We start from the raw sequence: 21,340 nt of genomic DNA on the forward strand, positions 1-21,340 counted from the left end.
CATAAGATATAGCTGCACGGTACAGCACTGAACACATGATTGAGAGTTTAGTTCCATTGCGCGCGCGAAAGAATTTCTGCATAGAATAAAGTGAATTTGATAAGGATGTTTTAACTTTAAGGCTTATCTACATAAGACGCAGAACGCGAGTCGCCAGCACACACACAGTCTACATGTCAATCTAACCTCTTTTTTTTTTTGGTTTCTGCTCCTTTGGGAAGGAGCAAAGCGCCTTCAACCCTGCCTTTGGGTTATATAGCGCATCAATCTAACCTCTTTGTGTATAGAGGTTAGATTGACATGTAGACTGTGCGTGTGTCTTGCGACTCGCGTTCTGCGTCTTATGTAGATAGGCCTTTATAAATATACTTTTTTCATAAATATATTTACAAACACAAAATTTCGTAATGAGCCGACACTGGTTTCTGACATTCACCCGACATTATAAGAAATATATTATATCATATATCCAATTCAAAATTTTATTACTCTTTTTAAACTAAATTTGTTTCTTAAGATGATTTTTGAAAAATTATATATTTGCGCTGGTTGACATATGTAGACTAAATATAACACTAACATTAAATTAAGAAGTGGTCTACCACGTAAGGCAGTTGGCTCACGATCCAGAGGTCCCGAGTTTGAATCCCACCAAGGTAAGTGTGTTTTTATATGTGTTTTTAAATGCGAAAAAATATTTATAATCATAGACTGCATCTTAAGAAACAAATTTAGTTAAAAAATAGTAATAAAATTTCGAAATAAATAAATTTTTTTGTCGGATGAATATTTGTTTATTATGGTTGTAACATCCATATATTATGGTTGCAACATCCATATAGTAGCTACCCTCACTAAGGTTAGGGCAACCATATGGAAACCATATAGAAACAATAGGTCACTTCCAGAGTACTATGGTTTCCATAACCCTTTTGTATGGATGGGCGAAAATTAACAGCATTATTCTGTTGTAGCAACCGTAACTTTTTCTCCGTGTACAAGAGCGTCGATATCTAAAAGTCACATCTCTGTACCCCGCGAACGAATCCGCGGCAGTATTGGTCAAGTTTAGCGCGAAGTCATGCCGTCTCTCAAGTTGGCCACTATTCTTTCGTTTTACAAGCTTCTCGGTGTGTCACTTCGACCGAAATATCTTTACTTCGAATGTACCCTCTATACACACACGTGCGTCCGGATACCGGGCGGCGCGTTCGTCTCAAAGTAACTTCGAAACCGGCGCACGATGATGTATCTCACGTGGAAAGACCGATGCTTCGTCACCGTGGCGAATGTTTGAAATCGGAGTACACAGAGCGAGTCTCTTTCGCTCCGCGCGATCTTGGTTTGCTCTCGTTAACTCGTGGCACGTTGCTGGATACTTCTATGAGCGCGGCCCGGTCGCGCGATTCCCGTGCACATTAATTTGCCACGGTTGCAAGGCAACAAACGTTACATACTGCTTCCAAGTGATCCATGTTGTCACTCATGATAGCATAGAATTCAACTAGAGAAAGTATAATGGCGTTGTTAATAACAGTCGACGAGAATTTATTTTTATCTCTTTTTTTTTGCATTATTTTTAGCGTTACTATATTTTTTTTTCTTTTTCACTAATTCTTTGCTTAAATTTTGAAAAGTTTGTTAAATCCTTGAACTAAAAAATATTTGGTTTTGCGAATATATCACAAAATTACTTTGAATTATTACGAGCGTTATTAATTAGAAATTAGATCGTGACGAGTGTCAAATAATTTGTGTGCATTCCTTCGGTCAACAGTTCTCGATGTTATGACTTGCACTCAGACGACTCAGACGAAGGTATGAAAACAATGCGCCGAGCGCAAGTAATCGAAATGATATGTCAGGCGCGGGATTCTCGTGAGAGATTAATAGAGTATCCGTCGGCTGCGAAGGGGCGACAAATTTCCCACCACGTGGAAGTAATCTCGCGTCCTGGTGCTCCGAGCGGTCCAATAAATTCCTAGCCTACTACCTCGTCTCAACCGTAACATCGCATTCGGCGAACTCGTACTTCGGAATTGCAAATGAACGATGACTCGGGCACGCGCGCGCAAACTCTCCGTTTTCTCGACGCAATGCAAATGTGCCTTTCGTCCTGCTTCGTTAGACGAATGTCCCGCATGGTTATCAAAACAAAAACAAAGAAAAAAGAGAATCTAGAGTTTCGTGTTTCTTTCGCTATTAGATACCTCACGTTGCTGACGAGAACAGAGAACAGAGACGATTATTCATAAGAACGAAAAAAATCACTGTTATTCTCGAGAAGAGCTCAAATTATCAAAGTTTTATATTAAAAATATTAGATGTTTTATGATATACTATAGTAATAAATTAGTGTTCGTAGTTATGTGGAAGTTGCGGTAGTCTTAAAGCCGATCCTACTGGCACGTTGCTCAGTCAGAGGTCTTTCTAATTATGGAGGGTTAATCTTTTGCGGGGGTATTATGTCTGTATGTAGGTCACGTTAATCAGGGGATTTGGAATATAATATACATACCTTGTTAAGAAACAGGATATCTGACATTAGAACGGAGTTTACGAGACTTATAATGTTCATAAATTGTATTTTAATAATCTTGTTTTAAAAATACTTTCGATATTTATATATAGCCATCCAGCTGTATCGTAAAGAAATTTATTTACTCAACGATACGGTCTTTCATATGTTTAGCCGTGAAACGCCGCTTGGACATCGTCGTTAGAATTACACAAGAGTCGGTTCTAAAGTTATGTAAGATGGAAAGGAGGGTATCGACAAGCTGAAATCGCGCTTTTGCGCGTATCGCGAGTGGATTTCGTCGGACACGCTATTTCGAGGCGGAAGTACGCATATTTTTTCGCGCGCCTTCTCGTTGCTACATTTATTTCGGTATTTACGCAGCCCGAAATAACCGCGCACCGAAAATAAAGTCACTCACCCTCGTTAACGAACCGCGCCTTTCAGGACCGGTTTCTTTTAAAACCGGCATTACGCAACGCCCGGACGTATAATCGCCGAAAATCTGCCCACGTCTCTTTTGTCTTCGTCTTAGAAAATTCGTAGTGCCGAATGCTGTTAAAACGACCGAGATGGATATACTATTTTATTAATCATTTTTAATTCGGAAGCGTTAATTAAGGAAGATCCACTGGCGACTTCAATAGTTCTCGAATTTATCGTGATTCTCATGAATAACGTTAACTTTACGTCACACGTCGGTTCATCATGATCTCTTGTTGGAACGTTTTGCGCAACGTATCAAATATATACTTTTTTTTTCCTTTCTTTCACAATGTGCACGGAGCTTTTGCACGTTCTCAATCCGGATGAAAAGGATTTTAACATCGGGGCCAGCTTTAAAATCCATTGTGATCCGCAGGCGGTGCAGATTTCATGGCGCTATCCGTGCAGATCGTGAAACGTGAGCCAGATGTCCGTTTGTAATCAATAAAGGCGCGCAAACTGCGATATAGCGCCGAGAATTTTAATCGCGCGGGACGAGTATGTTTCCGCATGCGAATTACTCCTTCGCCCGACTAGTATTTCCGCGAAATGCAAATTCGATTTTACCCGCACGTTCTACGTTCTATCGCCTTCTTTTGATTTCGTACCTCGCGCGTTAGAATCAGATGCACGCTCGCAGCAACCTGATGCATCTTTTCAAATTCACAACTCGATTAGCATATGTAAAGGATGTAATGAATCTCCCAAAACAGATTAGAACGCAGAAAGATAGCATAGAGATAGAATCTTTCCGACATGAAGTCGCGTGCATGATAATATACCAGTTGTTTCACACAAAACCACTGAATTGTACACCCTAAAAGCACGTTTGTGAGGCTAAAAGCTAAAAGCAAATTTGTTTACGTAGGTTACATCAACAAATTATCTTCACTTCTGATAACCTTTACACGTGATTAAGTCAATACACGTGACCTAGGTTTGAACGTGTAATTAGATGCTTTTGCGCTTAATGAGCTAAGAGGCAAACTGCTTTATTATCGCAGTTATTATTAAAGTTAATAAGATGCAATGGTGTATACTATGATAACAAAGCTGTAGCATTGTTCTTCTTTTCTTTTCGATTATATAACGTAATTCCCATGGTTTGGTTGCAGAAACTTAAAAGGTCTTCGTTATAAGATGTTCTCATTTATCTCTTATGTCACCGTATAAGATTATTCAGCTATAGCAATATAAAATATTTATTAGATTCCGATAATACGTAATGAATAATTTGTTTGAATGGACAATTCATTGCAGGAGACTCTTTATAACATGCAATTTTCTTAATTCTTGATACTTCGCGTTACAATTTCAGGAAGAAATCGACTTTCAAGCACAATTTGATATCGCGGTCACATCACGAGTGCCGTGGTAATGTCTTTTCGTTCGGAAATCCACACCTGACACGATAGGGTATTTCCGTAAACGTGAAATTGCGTCCGCTCGCTTATCGTTCGTTCACTTGACTGCGATATTTCCGTCACTTCGACGGGACACATTGCCATTTCCACGGAAATCATCGGTTAAACTCCTCAACGGGTTCTCATCGCCACGAATAATTGAACCGATTTCGCGATATGTGTCCATCGAATGCGCAATATTATTTCTGCATCGTCGTTACGCGATGACATCTATATACCTGCGCGTCGCGAAAAGCCTCGCGCGATTTTCCAAGACGGTCTATAACTTAAAGTTAACGTAAACTTAATAACCTAAAGTTTGACATGAAACTCGCGAATTTGTGAAACGTTTCAACATTGAATGTGTTGTTCTATCGCGGTTTGGAGTTTGATAAGGTTTTCATAAGCGAAAAGTTCTTGCGCTCCGCTATTCATGCCATTATAAAGAGATGGCTTTATTAATGCCGGGGGATGACGTGCTTCGCAACAAATGAGTTAAAGGAACATCACTTCATAAGATCTTAGATACAATAGAAACGGAAACAATAACTAAATTACATTGGAACAGGAACGAGTTTCATTAAAAAGTTCTCGTTTTGCTCCGTTACCGTTTTCATTTTCATTACTAAGAAAATATGGGACACAGAATCACCTATGCGAGACGTAAAAGCGGCGAATTGCAGTTACAAAGTACTTAGTTTTCAAGAAAAAAGAACCCAATTTGCTGAAAGTATATGTACCTCGATTTTGCCGTTTATCGAAGAGAACGTCGATGTAAACACTTTCGATGTCGACACTAATCAAACTAGATTCAGTTTCTACACGAACAGGTTTTAGACTTCAAGATTAATTGTTAATGATAGATCGCAACATTATAATCATCCAAGATTTTACATTTTTGCTGTACCTTTTCAGCTTATCTCACTCTCTTTTTTTTCGCCTTGCTGACGATCTGTGAAACCCGCGGAGCACGTCATCAGTGTGCACGTTGCGTCGTATCCCGAAGAAGTGCGCGATCAAAAGTCCGTGATTCGACAAGGATTTGCGACGAGAAATCGCGTTAGCTCCGATATCGGATCCCGCATCCAATCCTCAAAATTGCGCGAAGGCTCGCGTTTCTCGTTTCTTTCTCCTCTTTCGCCCTCCATCGGTTCCCTTATCGTCTCCGGACAAACGTACGCGCGTTATTTCATACAAGTTCGCTCCGCTTTCAGGAGTATTGCATTGCGTGGTATCGGATGGACGTAGGCCGCATAACAACCGTGTTGTTTATATCCGCGCCGCGGAAGTTTTCGCTTCTCTTTCGAAGCGCTGCCAGCCGCGAATAATATCCATCTACATATTTAAGCGCCGTGAGTCGCGCAACCACCGCGGCTTTGCACAGAATGCATCAAATTTCAAAAGACGAAAGTTGCATTCTCGCAACGCCGCGCCGCGTCCAGGTGCCTTTCATCTGGTTGTATTATAATTTGTCGACTTTTTGTTTCCGCTGCATATATTTCCCCCGCGCCAGCGCTCATTTAATACCGTGCCATAAAAGATTCTGTTTTGTTGTCGAAAATTGAACATTCTGTATAATAATTTCTGTATAATACACTTTGACACACAGGAGTTTTGAATGAAAAGAGTTAAGTTCAAAAATAGAGATTTGATTTTTAAACTAATTAGAATATTGTGCAAGAAGTACGTACGATTTGTTTAACTCATGTATTTATATTAGCCTGTTCCGTTATGCTTCAATATTCTTTCAAGAAAAAAGAAAACGTTATTCAGTGAAAATTTAAATTCAAAATAATAAAAATGAAATATATTACAGTTATATAAAGATATCCAGACGTTTAGTACTGCATTGATAAGATCGCAACACACCTAACAGACTTCGCAGAAGATTCTCGCGGTAACGTAACGCAAAGAGTAATCGGGGATATCCCTTTTGCGTTTTCAACAAGCAGAACATATAAATGAAATTTTTTAGCGGAATTATTTCTGGCGGTAGCGGACCTGGTTTATCATTTTTTTTTTTCGCGCGTGTTGATTTGCCTCTAGCGGGACGCCGCCGGTATGCAGATTATCGCGAGGCGAAGCCCTGAACTCCGTCATCGTCATATCTCGTTATCGCCTGTTTACACGAACGTTTTCTCCCCGGACGAGGCGAGGCGAAGCGAGGAGCGGCGCGTGCACACCGACGCCGCGTATACACGGTGCGAAAATTTACGGCATCGAGTTAAATGGAATTAAGGCCGCCACGAGAAGTTGCGGCGAAATTAGAACAGCGAGGCCGCCGCGTTGCGCCGCGCCGCGCGCGCGTTCGGCACTTAATGATGCTCGCTTTTCCCGTTTTCGATTTTCCGTCGCGCCGCGCCGTGCCATGCTCGCACTGAGACGCGCCGTTGCGTCACCGAGATTTTCTTCGCCCGTTCAAAGCCGGATACGGATGACTGATATTTCAAGAATAACGAGAGGCACAGCTATAAGGTCCTCTTTCCGTCAAACATATTGAATGCGAATCGCGGAGTCAACCGAGCATATCTCACTCAGACACGTTGCGATTGTGAGAATCGTCTTTTGATATTCCTTATATTATTTTTTTGATCTCTCATGTGTTATTATATTCAAGATTTAATACGCAATTTTTACAACGTGACTGTGAAAAAAAATGGTAGAATGATTTCCAAATAAAATCTATAATATGCGATTAAAAATTTAGTTAATTACTTATTCGCTATATTGCTTTTTAGTTTTTGATTTATAATGGTAAATTTTTAAAGCTTTTCGATTAATTATAACATTTTACCATCTACGTATTTATATGTTTTGAAAAATTTCTTAAAATTCTGTAATTCTCAATTTTTATAACTGTCGATTTTAAATATTTGTTATAATAGATGATGATTTTCTTGCCGATATTTGCCAAAGATTATATCTCTGTTATATTGTATAGTCATATCACATTATCGTACCATCTGTTTTATAAAATCCTTTATTATGCGCCATGGTTATTCCGACGATTACAATAGTGTCGCTAATCAGAACAATCATAATTCGCAACAAACGTAAAACAGGGAAATTAGAACGATTATTACAATTCCTAGCGTTTATATGCGTAAACGACTTATTACAGCAAAACTTTCTAATGTGTGATTTTAAAATGCTACACATGAAATGATTAGATAAGCGTTAAATCTGATAAAATACGTCCGCCCGTTTCAGAGATCATTATCGCAACTCATCCATATTTCAACGTCCATAATCTAATTATTACATCATAACAGTCTAATGATTAACCGAATTATCATTTAGCTGAACTGCGCAAACGCAGTAATTTAATAAAGTTAACGATAATTATAATGACGCTATTCCATAATAATGGTCCCAACTGCTCTCGTCTTTTAATTCTTTTCTGTTATACTTGTTCAGTCTTTTTTACTCGTAGCAACTATCGTAGTAACAATTATATTAAATTCATGATTCTTTAATGAAAAAAAGAAATATTTACCTCTTACAAGAAATTTTTTTAAATATATTGATAAACTAACTTATTATCGAAAGCACTCTCTTTCTTCAAGAAAATAATTCTCAGAATTAGAGTTGATTTTTCATTATAGAATAGATCGTTCACTGCTTCATATTGATATCTTTAATTTTTGTACAGGTACAAAATAATTGAAAGGGTTGTAACAATATCGGTGTGGAAAAGAAGTATTTAAACACAGAATAACGTTAGACTTTCTTTGTTGTTGTTGGTTGAGGAAATTCGGCCCGCAGACATGAAAATAGAAGGGTGCGTGTAGGGTTAAAAGTGCGCAGTAGAAAGGATTGATGCGCGTTCTCGCACAGGCACGCGGCGCGAGTTTACGCGAGGCATGTCTGAAATATTTCCGAGCGGTCTTAAGAGCCAGGGAACGTCGTTCGACGACGGACAGATTCTGTCTTGTACATCGGAGCCGGTCGGTATTCGAGAAAAAGAGAAATTGTGCTGTGGTCCGGCAATTCGCGCGCGCGAATACGCTGGCGACGCACATTGTTCTGCTCTAATAATTGCGTTCAGAATCAATTTGCCGTGACGAAATAGTTTCGGACGGCTGGACGTGATTTAGAATCGCCCAAATAATTCGTTTAGCGCGTTCAGACTTGCATAAAGAGGAACCATCAGACGAATCATCGTTTTTCGTATATGCTTTTATAGGAGTAACAACAGTTTTATTTCTTTATATACAAATCAAAATTTAATGTACGTTATTATTGCTTTTTACTTTTTAAAATTAATGTATGGAATTAATTTATAGTACAAGAGGCCTAGAAATGTAGATCAGATAGTTTGCCAAACTGGAGTCACATTTGTGCTCTCTATAATATAACTGGATATTGATAAATTCTAAGGAATACACGAGTTTTGTCAACGACAGATAATCTTTTTCTACGATAAATTTATAGCAAAGCAAGTGTGATTATTTCGCGTTATTCTTTATTCTGGTCCGGATAAGAAACTTGAATTTTCACGAAGAACAAAAATCGTGGCGGAGACTTAGAAGTCTAAAGGTGAATTAGAAATTGTGACACGGCACGCGACAGGAACGCAAAACGGTGGCGGATTAAAAGCGCGGCGAAATCGCGGAAACTTTCCATGTTATGTCCTGGTGAGAATCGCAGTGCTTTTTTTGGGAGGAGGGGTTGAGATAAGTTCGTAGTTCGCGCGCCGCTCCTCTTCTATCCCTGCCGGTCCCCGAAATGTGAGAAGACACCAGCTGCTCGGCTGTGAAATTAACGCGAAATGCACGAAAAGTTTCGTCCTGCTGCCTGCCGAGGATGCCGACGTGGCGGGAGGTCCGTACGTAATTCATAGCAGACAAGATAATTGGGGCACGGCGATTGCACACATACACACAAAACGCTCGCACTCGAGGGAATTCGCGCGAGAACTCGACGCACGTAACATCTATAACCGGTTCGTCTATGTATTTTCCAAGAAATCGCACGCTATGTGTTACTATTTATCCGCGCGATTCATTAACTCGCGTTACGCTCGTTATGCTTTATTACGTGTTAATTTTCCTTTGAGAAATATATGATGTTGCATTCAAACGTGATTATTTTTGTCCTGTACAAAGATTAGTAACGCAATCTAAATAATCTAAATAATTTAAATAATCTATTAAATAAATATTTTTTAATTTTTTATATCGCTTGTTATTTAAACGTATATTGTATGTAATTGCACATTTCTAGAAATAGTCTTGAAAAAAGAAAATGATTTAATAACATTAAAATAAATTGAGTAAACAAGTTTATCAGATATTTATAGAAATAGTTTATTTATAGAAATGTTATTTCTATAGTAATAAGCATTTTTATTGTATTTCGCTTCATACATTAACAATAATTGTTGGAACTTTTAAAGAGTTATTTTGAAAACAATAGATGAAAGAATGTTTTAAATTTATATTTAATTTTGTATAAAACCAGCGCAGCAATTAATGAGTACCAAGAATTTTAGAGAATTTGAATTAGAATACTCATTTATATCTCGAAATTCTAGTAGAAATGTGGCCAGGAAAATATGCAATTTCGCAATTGGTTATCACCGAGGTTATCACGATGGGAGATGCAATTAGAGAAATGCCAAATAGAGTAATACGAATATTGGCCTCTTGCGAGTTCTACCGATCATTGCGAGATGTGAAACTTTTTAAGGACTCGCTTATCGGAATTTCGATAACATCCACGCGATGCAAGCACAGGAGGGGACGAATGAGTATGTAAACTTGCTTAAGGTTTCTTAACAAATTTCATTCCGGAAGTTTACATTGCTCTTTCGCGCGCGCTCGTAGATTTGAAGTAAATTAAATGTTAACAAATCCTTATAAAGACGAAACAAAGATAGAGATTTTTTCCACTATAGATGTATTCTTCTTTTATATGCGAAAGATTGGAAAAATAACCTTGCTAAAGTAAAAGTGGCTTTCCTAAATTGTCCTAATACGTCGACTCGAGAATATCATAAATTGAGAAAGATTACTCTTTCGGTATTAACGTTACTTTTAGCTTTTTTTTCTACCATCAAGCAAAAAATACATAGAATCGGTCAAACTTCCCTTAACCTTAATCTACGTTGATGGACTCGATACGGGTTCTATTTGCTGAAACTATAATGTAACTTCGCGAACTATTCGTTATATTACAAATCGACTGAACTGACGTTCGAATGATATTGACATACACATAGGGTGCGCGCGCGGTTACGCTATTAGCGTCTATTCCCTTCCCGGTCAATGCTCTAGCTCTAGTCGATCTAGAACGGCGACTAGAGCAAATCGAAGCGGACCACAGAAGCCGGATAGGTCGCTGCTCGATGCCTGGGGAGAAAGTCGATTGGCTGCGTGCCAGCCACGTGCTGATAAAGAGATTACAAACAGGAGCAACGCCTCTGCAACGAAACTTTCTGCGTTCCCGCGTGTTCAGAAACGAACAAGTTGCCCCGGCGATTTCACATTCTGCGCACTCGCGATAATTTTGCATATTTTGCATTTAAATATTTGTTCAAATTCTCTATAGACCTTTACATCATTTAAAACTTTAAATGGAGCGTCGGCGTTTTGTTTATCGTTCAGAGTAGCCTTCAAAACTTAACGTTGGTGCGATGCGACATAATTTTTTGCATAATACCGTCCATGCATTATTGATTTCCTTATAAGGTGATTGCGTTTGAGAAGATGGTGTTTGGTTTCGTCTTGGAATTTAAAAAAGTTACAGGTTAATTTTTATGCAGATGTTTTACATATAAAAGATAATAACTTAATTCTCTCGTATGCAATCGCGATATAAGAACGACAGAAAACAGTTTTTTATTAAATATGAAGAATATAGAGAAAGATAAAGAAAGATATTCTTGTATTATTTTTTTCAGAAGCAGTAACACTGTTCAATTCACAGGACTATTCGTCCCCCTTTTTGAATGAATAGAAGAGCATTTTATTGTATTGAAGTAAGCAAATGATCGGCAAATGAATATCTCGAATCTTATTATCTTTTATTGTGACATGTATATAAACAGCGGAGAAAATCAGCCGATGTTTCGCTCTTGTTTTCTCGTTTGACGAAAGGTCAAACTCAATAGGTAGATTCATTTGACAGACGAACACGAGCCGGTGGAAGCGATCCCAATTTTATGTCGAGGACACATAGCATGTTTCAAAGGTGTCTCAAGATCTATTATATATCTAGAATAATATAAGATTGCATCTTCCTTTTATTTAATAATAATTTTACTCAATTAATACATACATTTTCTTTTCTTACATTTCAAAATTAGGAAATAAAATTTGAAAAAGGAAATAAACTGTCTGTTTTGTTAAATTTGGCATTTTTTTAGATATATTGAGTATCGAAATGTGAGAACAAATCCAAATGTTCCATCAGACGTGAAAGCACCTCGCTGTTATTCTTAACGTTGGTCACACCGCACACGGATGCGGTGATCTCGCGTGATCAGCGATATTTTTTCGCGGCGCGACATCCATTGAGCAAAAGCACGTGCTTGGTCGCGCGCCAGTAGGCAGTTATGTTTATAACAACGTATGACAGATTCCCGCGGTATTCTGCCTCGTAACGGCGATACTATGTATAAGCTATAGGACGTACGTGACGACGAAGATCTTGGACGCAGAGCGCGTCGGATATTACGCAGAACCCGTCCCCTCTCGGGAGTATCTCCGTTTGGCCGCCCGCCCAAGCGAATTCTTACCGCTTTCGCGTGGTATTCTTTTTCGGCGGCCGTTCAGCCGCATTTCGCAAGTCATGGACGCGACACCGCGGCGACGAATAATTAACGAGCGATCGTTGGCGATAAATCATTAAGCTCGGCGACGGCGCTCGAATTGTGCGCGTTCGCGAATAACGGTAAACGTGCCTGTGTCCGTTCCGGATAGATGCTTTCCTCTTCGTGTACTACAAAATCTATTGAAAGTAGGTGTTTTTAGTAGGTGTTAGCATCTGCATAAGTGTGTCAGCTCAGATAAAGCAATCGTGAAATAAATGTAATGTGTAATGCATTAATACGAAGAAAAAAATGGAATATGTGTCTAATGACAGAAATTCTACTAATTTTAGTCTGAAAGGTATGTTCTTTTTCCTCAATATGTACAATTTGACTAACGAGTTCTATTTTACTGAAGATGGCATATGTTCAAGTCATATTGCACGTTTTTATTTACGCTCAACGTTCCTGCAGTAATTGCTGCCTAGCGATAAGAATAAATATTCATTAAAACCGCCGTATTCATTACGTGTTGATTATTCAGCGAGATGTCGCCGCGAGTTTGAAGAAGGCACGAACAATGATATTAATCAGACAGTACACCGCTAATGGCTGGTAATACCAATAACAAACACGACGGTTTTGTAATGACGTCGGACAGAAAAGAATTAAAAGGATCTAACTGGCAATAAGAATTCCATCAACGCATCCTCTCAACAAGGATATAGTAAAAACGATCGTTAATCCCGCCGCGTGTTCTTTACGACTTCATTACTTAGCGACTGGACGCCGCGCTCCGCGCGAATGTGATACGCCTAGAATGTCTCAGTTTACGCGCAAAACCAAGTGGCAGCCGCCTTATTTGTCACCTTTTGCCATTCAGGCTAATTTCGTAACTCGATCATTAGCGACGCACACACGCAGATTTATGCACAATTGGATGAACTTCATCATGCGTTTTTTTTTTTTTCATGTGTTTCGTATCGCTTTCTTGCACGCCATATTTGCGCCAGTACTATAACAGATACACTACATCGAAAATTAAACTACACTGTCGAAAAACACAATTTAATAATATTGAAAGGTTATTATGTAAGAATTATTGTATCTTTTTTTATTTTTTAAATCAATTTTTAATTAAATTTTTTTCAGTTAAAATCTAGAACGTTAATTACATCGAATGTTTACACAGTCGATATCTTTTGACGTGACTGTTGGACTCGTTCTAACTTTAGAATGTTATTATTTTGATAGACATGCCAGTTATAATTGAAACACAAAATAGGCCAATGCGTACTAAGCACTGATCTTTGATAATCTTGAAAGAATTCTTATTTCTCGTTTCTTGCTTACAACTCAGTATTTAATAAACATTTATTAATTTATCAATATAGTGAAAAATAGAAATATATGAGAAAAGGAGAAATATAATTGCATTTACTTCGAAATTGAATTAACCGTTTTCAAAGATTTACAGTACGAGTTCGCAGATTTTTTATTTCTCCGCAAACAAGTTAACTTTGGTTTAAAATTTTTTTTCCTGTTACACCGTGCTGCAGTATATAAGGTGTTTCAGGTGCTTGCAGGTGTTGGAATTTACTGTTACTAGATAATCTTATATTGATAATTGGGTTCGCGTGAATACTTGGATTTTACTTGTTTGGCAGTTGCGGAAAATGCGAATGAATTATTTAACCGCGACAAGCGACACGTCACTTTGACGTACAAATGCGCTCCGGTTCATGTTTTATTCACTACGCCCGCTGCGCATTACGCGATATGAAGCGACTAGACGCTTAGGGATTGACATTCGCGCGCGGTTTCACAAGGCGGATTATGTTCGGGAACACAATATGGTGAGCCGTGTCGCGGAACGATTCGTCGCACGACATGAAAAATAGATGAACTTCGCGTATAATTCCGCCACGAGTCTTTGTACAGACATTTTTCTACTGAATTTCGACGTTCAAATCGATGTTTGATGATACTTTAATATCTGGTTCCTAAGAGGATATTAGACCATAGTCACCACACCATTTCAATATAACTGCTAGAGAAAAATAATTTTGCCATTTTCTAAGTATAATTTTTGGGATATTAAAAACAAAATTAAATATGTAGAAAAATATGTGAATAAATAAGATATGAAGAAAAAGTAGTAACAAAACTACATATATATATAATGATAAAATTTACATGCACCTATATCATTAGTTTTACTATATATAAATTATGTGGTTAAATGTGTGCCTAAACCTCTAACTCTCGAAGGATTGAGGATAGCGAGTTTTGCTTCCGCGCCCCTTAATTATGCGATTCAGATTGGATCGCAAGAATTTTACCTAAGCAACCATACGTCACAGCTCCTAAGGTGTCCCGTTGCACTATTTCCGTCGCTTTGGGTAGCGTCGTAAAAGACATACGCAGGCGTATTAATAGACTGACCGAGCACGACGCATCTACCGTGACGTCGCGCGCACCATCGAAATTTAGCCAAAACCGCACTGTGCAAATTTGTCTTACGCGATTTTCCTACGACGGAAGACGGTAGTAACACGTGTTGCTGCGAGGTGAGCCCGGGAGGGGAAACCGTGCCGCTCGGGAAATCCGCGCACTTTCGACTTGCGAGAGTAGTTACAAGAGAGTTGCATTTTCGAGAGAACTTGCCAACCGCACACGGACTGTGCAGATGGCAAAGTAAATGATGTCTCTCGGATAAAGCCATTAACGGCGTTTCATTAGTGCGGATTTAACGAATTAATCGCGTCTCCGAAGGAAAGTTACTAACGCTGTTGCTCGTTTCTTGTTGCAGAATCACGAATATGGCGGATACGGAGACGAGCCACGTCGAAAAAGGTGAGCTTACGTTTGCATTTGAGCGAATAATTTAGTTGCGCGTGCATCAAACGTGTATCTGTCAAGGACGATGAAGGAATAGGAAATTAAAAATGATAAGAGGCTAAACAATTTCTTTGCATGTATCCGTTCATACACGAAATTATATAACAATATTTATGATAATTGAAAATTATGAAATATTAAGAAAAAATACTTTTATTGCTTTGTTTGATTTCATTGAAATGAAGTTTTAATAGTCAATTTAGCGATGACCGTCAGATACTATTGTATTTTGTTACTTTGCAAAAAGTTTATTGATATTATACAGAATACATAATTTTACACACTTTTTTTTACACTGAATTGATATCTGATCGATAACTACCAAGGCTTTCATTAGTGCATCATCTTGAGTTTCTTGATATGTTATCAATCGTGCATCATCATATTTCTTGGACCCATTAATTTTGCAACACTTTTAATTGGACAATGAGTTGCGCGATCGATGACGCCATTCGATCATAGCTCACTATATTGTATTACAAGTTGCAGTTGCACGCAATTTGCTCGTTCGATCGCTCTCAATAAAGCTATCAATGTTGGTACAATTTCATACATATACAGTTACAACTTTTAAAAATATTGATATTTCACAAATCGCACTTTGTTCAAGCTATAATATTTTCATTATTTTATATTAGTCATTTTATATTACACGTTTTCTTTAAATTATATTTACTCTTTATTCCCAATGGGAATGTATAAAATGCGGTCTTTCTTCTAGAAATACGTTCTTATTTGTTCGCTATTATATCAATAACACGCCGTTACGAGAACGCTCGAGCGTGGAATTGGATGCCTGATAAGCGCCAAGACGCGCGTTCTATATATCGCGACAGCGAAAATTAATTAAAACGACGCAGCCGGTCGTCACCAAGTTTGACCCTACTGCCGCTGTTCTATAGTCCCAAGTCTAATAATAAGAAGTTAAGTCGAGCATTAATCGTGATTCAATCCAGCAAAGGCTATCCGATAGCGAGCGATATCTACTCCACGAACTCGCGATAACTCCTTGGTAAAGTGAATTCGAACCTGGCGAACCGTTGGTTGAGCGGTCACAGATGCAGATATCAGATATTAGATGTTAGATAATCAATGGCAGTCGAGGACAGTATGGCAGCGAAACGATATTTATCTGCTCTTATTTGCGAGTCCTACATTTTTAAAATCTACGATCTTTATTTTCGCGACACAGATACATCTCTTTTTATATTATATTTTAATTTTCGAATTTTATACTCCAGACTACTTTTCTGTTAGGAGCATTAGTGAGAAAGACGTTCAAACATTAAATTGCAGACGCACTTCTATCCAGTTCGAGATATCCTATATGAATAATAGCCGTATCGCAAACACGAGAGCTCGATACAAATAAAAGCTTCGGATAACAATGATCGTCAAGTGGTAATTCAATTTGTATTGTATTGATTCTCGCAGTTGAATATTCCGTGCTATTAGCTGATGCAATGGCCTTATTATTTTGCTCGTGGAAAAATTATATAGCGATTGATTTTTGCGTTGGATGCTAGTCACGAAGAAGAGATGTATACGCCAATATCAACTGTGAAAAATATATCGCGCGGCGTCCATCATCGGTTGGTTGCTTCGCTATAACGCTACACAACACGTGGGCATGTCAAATCTCGGTTGGAGATTACTTCGTTTCGCTTTTCCCTCAACCGAGATGCGAGATACCTATCTTTTCCTATTGCTGACGTCATAATCCTTTATCGCTGTGTGATGCACGCGTGCAATCCACGTTCTCTATGGAGCAAAAATATTTTTTGAATTATGGAGAGAATTTCTTATAAAATACTTCTATTTATGTGTGTGTATACATGCATATGGATATATTTTATACGAAATCCTTCACAATTCAAAAAATATTTTTGGCCTGTATACATGTATGTAACATGTACTGTATCAAATAAAATAGTTTGCTAATACTGAAAAAAAAAATTTGACAGAAGTAATAACAAACATTTTAATCTCGCGGATATGACATAGAAATAGTTGTAGATGTTATTGATATATGTTTGCGCATAATTTATAGAAACTAATTTTTTTTTTTTTAATCCGTGAAAACGAAGCCGAGATAATATTCCTGGTTTCAACGGATGCAATCAATGCGATTTTACACTACGTCAGCAAGACGTCCGTGCTGCAGTCAACGAAGAATGAATTATTATTGGCGAACTAGTTTTTGTGAACTCGGCGATAATCCAGGCCTCGTTTTCAAACGGGCTTCCGTAATTGAATTTTCAAATAATTGGAGCGTCTTTTAACGAGGACAAATGATAGAAAATCACGATTTTATCAGTCGCCGCGCACTTATGCCGTAGAATGAACTTTAATAAAGTTCTCTGTGCGTTCGCTGGAATAATACGTATCAATTAATCTGTTTCAGAGAAGACAATAATAAACCGAACCACGTCCTCCTCTTCACAATTATCAATCCAGTTTACCCCATCACTGTGGTAAGTCCTTCACCAATTTATTAACGCTAGTGCGGTCAAGCCTTTTTCTTTTTTTTTTTATTTGTTTTATTATGCGTTCAGAAAATATAAAGAAATTATAAAGAAATGCAAATCACATAATTCTTCTAACTTATGTCTTTAAAGTTATTGTACAAAAAAACAATATCATTCATAAATTATTTCTTATTCGAGAATTAAACGTTTTATTATTTAAAAGGTAACACGACAAAGCTGTAGCACTCATAATATATGTCGGCAATGCATGACAATTGTTATATGTGCGGTGCATTTCTTGTGCTTTTTTTTCTACATATATTAACTCGGTGCGGAGTAGTCGGGACGGAAAAGTGGCGCAATTCTGCGACGCGGACTATAACGGGAATTGAAAATATTGAAGCCAAAGCCACGGAGAACAAAAGTTGGCAGCACGTCAGCCTCGTAGATTTCACAGGCCGTCGCACTGCATTTTATTTCTGTTTTGCGCCAATAATAGATGAGCTTTGAGCTCTCCCGCCGTTTCTCTCCGCCGCCCGCGCCGGCGGTCGGGTCGATGTCATTCGACATTGTTTGCGCCGCTTCTGTTCGAGCGTGCTCACATAGCTATCCGGTCACACACAAAGCTCGTTTTCTTGCGCCTCTCCCGCCATCGAACCACTAATTAAAGAGCCGAGTGTGAAGGCTTCTTGCTCGTGCGATAACCGAAACTGCTAACAATACTGCGCTACTATCGAAGTGTCCGCCGCATTGCAGTGCGAACACAGCGATAGTCCTTGCTTTATGTTGCGAAACCGCGTCTCTTGATTCTATCATCACCAAACATCTAGAATTTTGTTTCTGTTAGTAACAAAAAATTATAAAAACAAGTTATACACTTATTATTTTACTATAAATATAAAAGAAGAAAGAAAGATTATATATATAATTCAATAATCTCTTCACAGTCGCATAATAAATGTCGTTAGTGGTGTAAACTGCGACGAGTAAAAAGCTAATGCCGGAAACTGTACAAGATACAAAGCATGTACCATTAATATTTATTATAGACAAGGCTGTAGCATTGTTTGTGGGCAGTATATATTGTATAATGGGCAATTTATCTTTAATATATGCGGCAAGAATGAGCTAGAATTTTGCTATGTGTACAAGCACCCGTTAATTTTGAGCGGGCTGAAACGTGACTTCATATTCCATTAACGGCTCATCTTCTTAATTTAATTAAAAGCTCATATAGCTAGAGCTTCCTCGAAGGTTTAAACTCTCGAGCACACTCTTAGATCTTTCTTCGTCCTCGTTTTCTTTCTCTCTCTTTGTCTGTTTTTCACTAACGCAATTATTCGCCTAACATTCTACCTCGTCTTGACGTTTACAAATGAATTGTCATATCTGATATCCATTAAAATAAATTAATCGGTGCATTTGCCTCTCTGTCTCGCGAATTATTTTTTTATTTTCTCTTTTTGTGCGAGTTTCTGTATATTTAATCAGCAAATGCGTTGATCGATATTTCACTTTACTTGAAAACATATTGCTGATTCGATTTCCGGCTTTTTCATCCGCTAGACAAACATTTATCCAGCGAGAACGCTTCGTACATATATGTATTTTACTGTGGATAGGATCTGTGAGCGTTAATTGAAAAACCGTTATTTTGTATAAATAGTAGTAAATTTAAGAAATTTTTAGTTTGGTGTGCAATCAAAGTCTTCCTGGTCGTATATATCAACATAACGATGACAGTTGCAGCTGGAAGTAGTCGATGTAAATCTCGGTTATATACTGGGACTGCCAATATTTCCTCGACACATGGTTGGCGTTATAAGCGAGTTCGCTTTTATGAGGTGCAAGGCAAATTGAACTAAATATCGTGTTTATTGCGGAACTTCCCGAATAGAGCTTCCGATCCCGACGTATACGATCGCCCAAGAGATCTATATTTGTCAATGTGACGTTTATTAATTCGTTATTGAATTATGTCATTCTGTCGGCTTATCTTGCACAAGTGACGAACATGAAACCTAGGAGAGCCAAAAAAACTTTTTAATTTTCATTTTTAATTCTTAGAATTTATTTAGTTTACTCTCTAAATTTTTTCGAGTGAAATATCACTCTAATCGAGTGGAAATTTACTCGAGCAAAGAGTGAAAATGGAACATATCTTATCGAGTGAATATTGACTCGATTTGTCGAGTGATTAGATCACTCGCGCGCTCGAGCGAAATTTGACTTGTGTATTTGAGTGAAAACTTGCACTCGATCAGAGTGCCTTCTTCAGGTGTCTGATTTTGCTGTTCGCTCGTTCTTAGAGTAAAGTTTTACTTAAAAGGCGAACATGTTTCCTAAGACTCACCACATAGCATTTCTACCTGTTATTTTAAAACGTTGGTTAGGTTAATTTGCTAAGGCCCAGTTGTTCCAACCTATTGGTAAACTAACTAATAGTTAGTTTAAGGAAAAACGAATCGGGAAGCCGTGAGTTGCAATGCGGTCGCACGCGAGGAGGAGGCTCTTCGTCGGTATCAGGACAGGATGCACGACGATCCCATCCACGGGGAGGCGTCGCGAAGCCGTCGCGGCTACGATCTGTGCCCGCGGAATCACCACCGTGCAAGCATGACCGCGACGTCGGTGACGAGCCTGACGGTGAGCACCCGGGTGTACGAGGGTCAGAAGCCGGGCATCTCGGGTCTGTGGAAGGCCGTCAAGGTCTTTCAGCAACACTACACGGACAACTTCGTGCAGGCGATACTGGATGCCCGGGCGATCAGCTGACCGGCTGCACCCTCGTCGTCGGCGGCGACGGACGGTTTTATGGGAGGCCTTAGCAAATTAACCTAATCAACGTTCGAAAATAATAGATAGAAATGTCGTGTGGTGAGGTTATATCAACCTTAGGAAACATGTTCGTCTTTTAACACGATATTCACAAAATCCACGCACTAATATCCACAATTCTTCGAAATCTTTAGGTATAAACACAAATATACATCACGTAAGCCCGACATTGTAACATGGCACGTCTCTTGCGCGGGCTACGCAACTGAGCCATTCGGTTCAAGTAAATTTTCACTCGACCCGAGTTGCTCGGAACCAGCGTACCACAATTCACTCCGACACTTCGAGAGAATAATTAAGATTATTTTCACTTTATAGTTCGAGTCACAGATTTCACTCGAATCGAGTGAAAATAAGTGTAAAGTCACTCTGTGAAGAGTTGATAGTGCATTCACTCAAGCCAAGAGTCAAATTTTCACTCGAAAATATTTAGAGAGTACAAAAATGATAGGAACTGAAACATGAAGTGAAAAAATGCCATACAAAATCAATTATGCATACTCTCTAAATTTTTTCGAGTGAAATATCACTCTAATCGAGTGGAAATTCACTCGAGCAAAGAGTGAAAATGGAACATATCTTATCGAGTGAATATTGACTCGATTTGTCGAGTGATTAGATCACTCGCGCGCTCGAGCGAAATTTGACTCGTGTATTTGAGTGAGAACTTGCACTCGATCAGAGTGCCTTCTTCAGGTGTCTGATTTTGTTGTTCGCTCGTTCTTAGAGTAAAGTTTTACTTAAAAAGCGAACATGTTTTCTAAGACTCACCACATAGCATTTCCACCTGTTATTTTAAAACGTTGGTTAGGTTAATTTGCTAAGGCCCGATTGTTCCAACCTATTGGTAAACTAACTAATAGTTAGTTTAAGGAAAAACGAATCGGGAAGCCGCGAGTTGCGGTCGCGCGCGAGGAGGAGGCTCTTCGTCAGTATCAGGACACGATACACGACGATCCCATCCACGGGGAGG

General features: G+C 38.6%; 1 protein-coding gene across 2 annotated transcripts in view; it reads left to right on the plus strand.

Moving 5' to 3' along the window:
- Nucleotides 1–21,340, plus strand: part of LOC112463387 (heterogeneous nuclear ribonucleoprotein L) — a 147,539-nt gene that overhangs the window by 7,259 nt on the left and 118,940 nt on the right. For both annotated transcript variants that reach the window (XM_025029794.1, XM_025029795.1), the window contains exons 2-3: nt 14,973–15,016; nt 17,466–17,535. In XM_025029794.1, the coding sequence (XP_024885562.1) occupies nt 14,973–15,016; nt 17,466–17,535 (114 nt within the window). The remainder of the gene's footprint in view (nt 1–14,972; nt 15,017–17,465; nt 17,536–21,340) is intronic.

The sequence above is a fragment of the Temnothorax curvispinosus genome, unplaced genomic scaffold, assembly GCF_003070985.1.
Source record: "Temnothorax curvispinosus isolate PA1 unplaced genomic scaffold, ASM307098v1 QBEX01013138.1, whole genome shotgun sequence".
NCBI lineage: Eukaryota > Metazoa > Arthropoda > Insecta > Hymenoptera > Formicidae > Temnothorax > Temnothorax curvispinosus.